This window comes from Haplochromis burtoni, unplaced genomic scaffold (assembly GCF_018398535.1).
Source record: "Haplochromis burtoni strain Fernald_Lab_line unplaced genomic scaffold, NCSU_Asbu1 Contig_500, whole genome shotgun sequence".
Classification (NCBI taxonomy): domain Eukaryota; kingdom Metazoa; phylum Chordata; class Actinopteri; order Cichliformes; family Cichlidae; genus Haplochromis; species Haplochromis burtoni.
The window spans coordinates 318,226-325,329 of record NW_024582861.1 but is presented as its reverse complement, the minus strand read 5'-3'; the positions used below and the strand labels follow the sequence as shown (position 1 = coordinate 325,329).

The following is a 7,104-nucleotide window of genomic DNA, read 5'->3' as shown; positions in this document are numbered from 1 at the left end:
AAGCCGGAGTACCCGGAGGGAACCCACGCAAACACGGGGAGAACATGCAAACTCCACACAGAAAGACCACGGCCTGATGGTGGAATTGAACTCAGGACCTTCTTGCTGTGCGGCAACAGTGCTAACCACCGTGCCACCGTGCCTGTTTCTAACAATGACTGTGTTTTCTACAGTCATTGGTTTCTACACTCATTTTCTATGAGCGCTTGATCTTTGTTGTATATTTGCTGCTATGACAACTCAATTGCCTTCTGGGATTAATAAAGTCTCTCTGATTCTGATTCTGAAATGACAGATAGAACAGGAAAGAAAGCCACAATAAGTCACTCAGTGTCAGCATGACAGATATTAACAGCATAATAAGGCATATAATAAGAAAATGAAGAAGAGGTGGAAAAAGCAATGGGATGAAAAAAGAAAAGGAAGGTTGGTTTTACAAAATCCAAAGGAAAGTAGGAGAGAGGAGAAGCACAGGAAGGAACAGCATAGAGAAGATCACATCTTTGACTTGGGCATACAGGTCAGCACAGCACAACACATTATTTTTAATAGGATAGCATTATACAGGAAAATATGACAGCAATAGAGAAGATGAGACCATAGAGCGTGATTTAGCGCATTATCGGAAATATGAGGTTGAGAGAAGACAGCTAATCCAAAAATTTCCATGAAAAATCAACAAAGTCCAGTTTCATTATTTCAAAAGAGCTCAAGAAGTGTCTCAGCAGGCCATATTGTGCTCTTTAACACACCATGTTTTTTTTTGTTTGGTTGTTTTTTTAGTAATTTCGGTCCACACTCCATACCAAATGGTGGCGGTAATGCACCGTCGTTGTTTGAAAACCACCAACAGAAATAGCAGAAGGAAGAAGAATAAGTTGTTTGTTTGTTTTTTTCCCAACAAGGCTTTATTCAACATATGTACAAACAAACAAAGGCATCTATTTGTCAACTGAAATCACGTATCTTAACTGCAATGCAGGTATACTTATATGTTCATTTAACAGAAGAAGAAGTAGTGCATTTTGGTCTCTATTTCGGACTTTTCTGTATTTCTTGAGGAACTTGAACGTAGCAAAGGTAAACGGATGTGACGCGGGTGAATGACGTAGGCAGCATTGCTCAAGATGGCTACGCTGGTGTCGTTAATGGTCAAGTCCAGAACAGGTATCAAACATTTCAGTGAGTGCGGCAAACTTTCAAACGGACATTACAGATTACTGCTCACACGAGCACCGAGCGGCTTTGAAGTTTGCGCAAGTGCTTCTGTCGAAGTGTAACTTGGCAACCACTGTGTCCTAACTTGTCTGCATGTGAGGTAGCGCTGAATGTCACGATGCAGATCAAATGAAGAGCGAATAGGATTTGTTCTTTTAAAATATTAACGTACACTTCACTGTTGATGCAATTTATTGATTCTCCTCAGTTCTGCTAGTTTAAGATACGTGGGACACGTCTCAATAAATGCAATATAGATCGTGTTCACTGTAAGCTAACCCTGTGTGTTGATTGAAGACCTCATACCACTAGGTAACAGTCAGGGCATAATAGTGGGGCAATATCATGTCCTACATATAGATTTTAAAAAAGTGTCACGTGCCGAAACTGGATTTAAAGCGAAAAAAAACTCAAGTGAACGCGCTTGTTTTTCTGATTTCAGGTTTGTTGGTACCTGGTCAGCTCTCTCTGCTGGACTCGGTGAGGTTTGCGTCTAAGAAAGCCGGCGGCAGCAGCAAGAACCTCGGAGGAAAGAGCCCTGGAAGAAGATATGGCTTCAAGAAACAAGATGGTAGCAGCAAACAATTATATCCATATATTTGTATTCCAAGTTAGGACCTGCTCTAGCCTGCAGTATTGGGATGTGCAGGTGAAGTTAACAGGATGTGGGACAGTTAATGTATTTTTGTGCTTTCCATTAGTTTTTATTAGCATTTAGTTTTAATGTTTGCTTGTGGGTTTTTTTCCAGAATGGGTCTGCTCAATTCAGTTTCGTTTATATTGGTTTCATGTTTAGCTTTTGTTATTATGATATGAGCAGCATTTGTCAGACTGAGAAATTCAGAAGAATGCAGTGATACAGCAATACAGACACTTGACACATGTCACTGATGGCTTCTAAAACTGGTGGCATTGCTGAATTTGACTTTTCATAGCGTAAGCAAGAAGTGTATACAATAGCTAGAATTGGCATAAAAGGTCAGGGCTGGAATTTATTTTTTATTTTTCCCCCTCTTCCGTGTGGTAGGAAACTTTGTCCATGCTGGTAACATCCTTGCAACACAGAGGCTGATGCGGTATCACCCAGGAGCTCATGTAAGTTGCACACTATCCAAAAATGTTGGTGTGATGGACTTTCAGCCTAGAATTAAAAGTTTCATCTTAACACCACACTGTCAACAGTTAGTTCCATGTGGCACTGTGAGCTGTAGGGATGGGTATCGAAACCCGGTTCTTGTTGAGAACCGGTTCCCACTGTTTCAATTCCTTGGAATTGTTTGCCATTTTTGCAAACGATTCCCTTATCGATTCCAGTCGCCCCGAATGACGTCACCACGTTGCCAAGCGTCATTTACCTGGCAGGAATGCTGGCAGTTCTCTCTGCAGTCTACCGTTAGCGTCTCCTTTCAGGCCAGGATAGACGAATGTCACCGAGCAGTGACTAAGTTTGGGGTAAAAGGCTTGCACCCATTTGCCACAGCAGATGATTTTCAGTAAGTGAATGTGTTTAATTGTAGGCAGGGACATTCCTGGATATTCTTGTGTAGTTGCTACAGAATAATTTATGTTATACTTTGTTATTACTACAGAAGAATATTTATTTTATTATTTTACATTTACAATTTTTTTTTTTCCCCTGGGGACCCTGTGACACCCCACTGAAGAGCCGTAGGCTGAGGATCTCTTAAGATCTCACTGTTGGGTTTGTAAGGCCATGTTACTCCTAAATTTCTATCTTGTTCAAAGAGAAGATATAAAACAAAGTTCTAAGCTAATCGACCTTAGGGTTCTCCTTTTTTAAAAAGAATCGATAAAGAAGCGAATCGTTAAACAGAATCGAAAATGGAATCGGAATCGTGAAAATCTTATCAATACCCATCCCCAGTGAGCTGTGGCAGACAGTGAAGAGCTGGTGTAACTGCTTTTCATCTTGTTTCACTGCTGGTCCTTTTTCCTTGCCATGAAGGTTGGAATGGGAACCAACAAGACACTCTTTGCTCTGGAGGATGGCTATGTCAGGTTCACTAAGGAGGTCTATGTCCCAGCACCACGGAGCCCAGAGGCTACTCAGGTCATCACCAAGCTGCCAAGAGGAGCCGTCCTCTACAAGACTTTCATCAATGTCCTTCCAGTCAAGCAGGAGGGTAAATTCAAGCTAGTGGACATGGTCTAAAACTGAGCACATAGAGCTCATTCATATGTTGGTCAGGATTGTTTAGGATTCACCCTGACTTGGATTTCAAGAGGATAGCTGCTGACCTCAAAGATCTTTCCTGGGATCCCTGGAGTTACACGACTCTCTCAGTCTGACTTATAAACAAAAGAATTTTACAATTTCTTTACAAAACAGAAATGAAGAAAGACATCTGTTGTTTCATTCGGTATAAGTCTTTGAGACTAGAGTTAAAACTGGTATGAATCCAATATTTCATGGTGTCATTCCAGTAGTCCATGATACAGGAAGTGTGATGAAAATAAATGTACAGTACATGACAAGTAAAGTGAAGAGAGTAAATTATGATTGTAAACTGGACTCAGTTCACACAGGAGTTCCCATCAGACTGAACTGAGGCATCATTGGTGTCATACTGAATATACATATATTTAGTGTATTAAAGTTTTCTATGTGAAAGTCTTACATTGAATGAGTTGTGTCAAGAGCCTTATTGTGTTTAAGTGCTGTGAGTTTTCAGAGTAGAAAAGCACTCTACAGGTACCCATGTAAGTTTTTAAAGGGGCAAAAAAAATCTATTTCTAGACATTGCACAAAGTCGTATAGGAGATATGACTTGTCTGCATTTGTCCTTACTCTTTGATTGTGAATAGGCTTCTGTTTACTGACAGAGGGATCTGCTGCTATTGTTATAGTTGTGCAACAGGGTCAACTATAGTGTCCTTACACCAGGTAATTGAACATGCCACCAATTTTCTAAGTAAATATATTTATAAAGGTTTTAATGACATTAAATTCTCACCAGACGTCAGTATCAGCTCATCCGCTCCAATCATACAAAGGAATCAAACCATAAGTGTCAATAAATTATGTCTAATAATGGAAAAATGACACAGGGAAAGTGTATTAAACATAGAAAAAAGAAAGGAAGGTGTGAAAAGTCATGACACCAGCTGAAATCTATCAGTGATTAAAAAACAATCCTGCCACTTAGTGCACATTAATATCAGCTGGTTCAGTCCCAGGTGATGGCCTTAATAAGGTATCTTGTTACCAAGGTTTCATGATGTGCAAAACCAATGAGTACTTTCAAAATCTTTGGATCTTTTGTTGCAAAAAAAAGAAAGAAAACAGTAAGTACCTCAACCACCATGGCTTGTGTGCATGCTCACCATGCAAGACTCCATTAATGAGAAAAAGCAGGTTGAAAGCTTGCTGAACAACATTTAGACAAACCTGTGTCATCATGGTGTGTGGTCATTTTTCACCATGGCACAATGGAAGAAAGGCTGAAGGGTGGACATTTAAGCAAGAGAATGATCCCAAACAGACAAGGAAACTCTTATGTGGTTTCAGACAAAGAAAATAAAGCTGCAAGAATTACCCAGCTACTCATCTGACCTCAATCCAAAATCTATGAAAAGAACTAAAGCTCAGAGTTCATAAAAGGGGCCCACAGAACCTGACTGTGGACAAATGAGTGATTCCCGCCTGAGCAATGCATGGGACTAACCTCTCCATACAGGAGGCATCTTAAAGCTGTCATCACCAACATACGCTTTTAGTATTAAATACAGTTCAGTAAGCGTTATCAGTACTTTTTGCCAGTGTCATTTCTCATTAATACACATGATTTAATTTATGGACATCTATGGTTTGATTTCGTTGCATGTGTGGATTGGATGAGTTGAGAATTTCAAGTCAATAGCACATTTACAAATATACTCATCTGGAAATCTGGTGACACGTTCAATGTTCATTTTACTTGCTGTATATACTTCTTTTCATCCAATGCCTAATTCCTTGTATCACTAATCTAGAACCAGCTTAGTGATGGTGTGATCAGCATTAGGACAGAAAAATATGTAAAGGAAAAATGGTGCATTTACTCCAATAATTAATTAACCAAGAAGTGTCACAAGTGGAAAGTAGGTGGTTTTGTTTATAGCTTAAATGTAACTAGGTTGATTAGAATTGGATAAAATCAAACAAACACTCATTTACCCAACCATACTCTTTAATATGCTAGAGAATTTTTAAAATGTTTATAACAGTATGCCTAAAATATTCTCCTATATGTGGACACTTGCAGAATGCAGGGAAGCATGCTTTTCTGACCCAGAATCATTTGCACAGCTTTACATTCAGCAAAACTGTGAAAGGAACAATCTTAAGTATGGTGGATCAGTTTTATGCAAACTCCACAAAACGGTGTTTACTGTCTGATGGAAGCTGGAGTACTAAAAAGTACAAAGAAGTCTGATTTGAAATGAAGGGTTGATATTTTTTTCTGGTGTTCTATTTTTTTTATATCTAATTAAGTTAAAAAAAACAACCACAAGATGGCACATCTATCTCACCTGTTACTGACGAGGATAAAACATCCAATGAAACTTCATGTTTTGGTTAAAACTGCTTTTTTCAACAAAGCAAGGGGACTTTCAACATAGGATTTCTAAATATAGCAGTTTATTTGTTTTCTTAGAGAGCATAAATTATTTCTATTTGCACACAATAACAAAATAATTTCAGAAAAACGGGTTAATTTTAGGGTTAATATTTTTAGCCTCCTAGTGTGTAATGATGTGCTTTAGCTTTTTAATGCTCAGACTAATAAAATCAAGTTAACAAGTTATCAGTGTACATACAGTATAAAATCTCCAACAAGGGTTTGACCTTTAACTTGACAAGCATCAAGTCAAAAAGAAAACTGCTGCTGCTCACAAAGCAGGAAATGGATATAGGAAGTTATCGCAGCATTTCTAAGAACCGGACTGAGAAGTATGCAAGAATATTAAGAAAACAGAAGAAAATACAGTCAACTTGGACATCAGACTGTAAAATATTCATTAAGTTAAATGGAACACCAGTGCAGGCTAAGGTTCTAGTCATCAAGAAGATGACAGAAAATATATAATAATATAATATAGAAAAATATAACTGCTAAATCAGAATGCAAAGCAGTGCTAAATATGATGGGACCGTCTAAGCTGCACAACCAACTCAGACGTCTGACAGTTTTCAACTAACAACTCATATAGATATTGAAAATAAGACATTGGTGTATGACAGCAACATAGATCTTGATTGTAATTTCTTTAACAATAAGACAAATGAATGCAATTATTATACAAACGAACAACTTAAAAAGAAAATCAAGGTATAAAAGGGTATAACAATGGTCCACTTTAATAGTTGAAGCTTATATGCAAACTTTCAATCCATCAAAGACTACATAACACAATTTGAACAGCCATTCAAGGTGACCTGGATAACTCCTGGAAAAGAAGAAGACTTTAAAATAAATGGATATGAATTCCTTCATGTAGACAGGATCAACAAGAAAGGAGGTGGGGTGGCACTTTACACTGATAAAAACCTAAAGTACGAAAGAATGGGAAGAATGACGACTGTTATTGATGGAGTGATGGAATGTTTATCAGTGGAAATAAGTATGGAAAAAAGGAAAAACCTAATTGTCAGTTGTATATACAGAACACCAGGATCTAAGATTGAGATATTTAAGGATAATATGGAGAACTTATTTACAAATATAAATCAGAAAAGAATGTTTATCTGTGGGGACTTTAATGTTGACTTATTGAATCCAAATCATAATAAGAGTACAGAAGAATTTATTGATTCCATGTACAGCATGGGTTTATTTCCACTGATAACAAGACCGACCAGAATAACATCTCATTGCGCAACTC

General features: G+C 38.0%; 1 protein-coding gene across 2 annotated transcripts; it reads left to right on the top strand.

Moving 5' to 3' along the window:
- The first annotated feature begins 1,044 nt into the window (after window positions 1-1,044).
- On the top strand, window positions 1,045-3,863 carry mrpl27 (mitochondrial ribosomal protein L27). 2 transcript variants are annotated; one of them, XM_005946883.2, is made up of 4 exons: window positions 1,045-1,167; window positions 1,661-1,789; window positions 2,246-2,313; window positions 3,185-3,863. In XM_005946883.2, exons 1-4 carry the CDS (start codon window positions 1,128-1,130, stop codon window positions 3,389-3,391), a joined length of 444 nt encoding a protein of 147 aa, XP_005946945.1. In that variant the 5' UTR covers window positions 1,045-1,127; the 3' UTR covers window positions 3,392-3,863. The 2 variants fall into 2 exon arrangements, with proteins under 2 accessions (XP_005946945.1, XP_005946944.1); XM_005946882.3 differs by having other exon boundaries at window positions 1,081-1,182.
- Window positions 3,864-7,104: the final 3,241 nt, after the last annotated feature.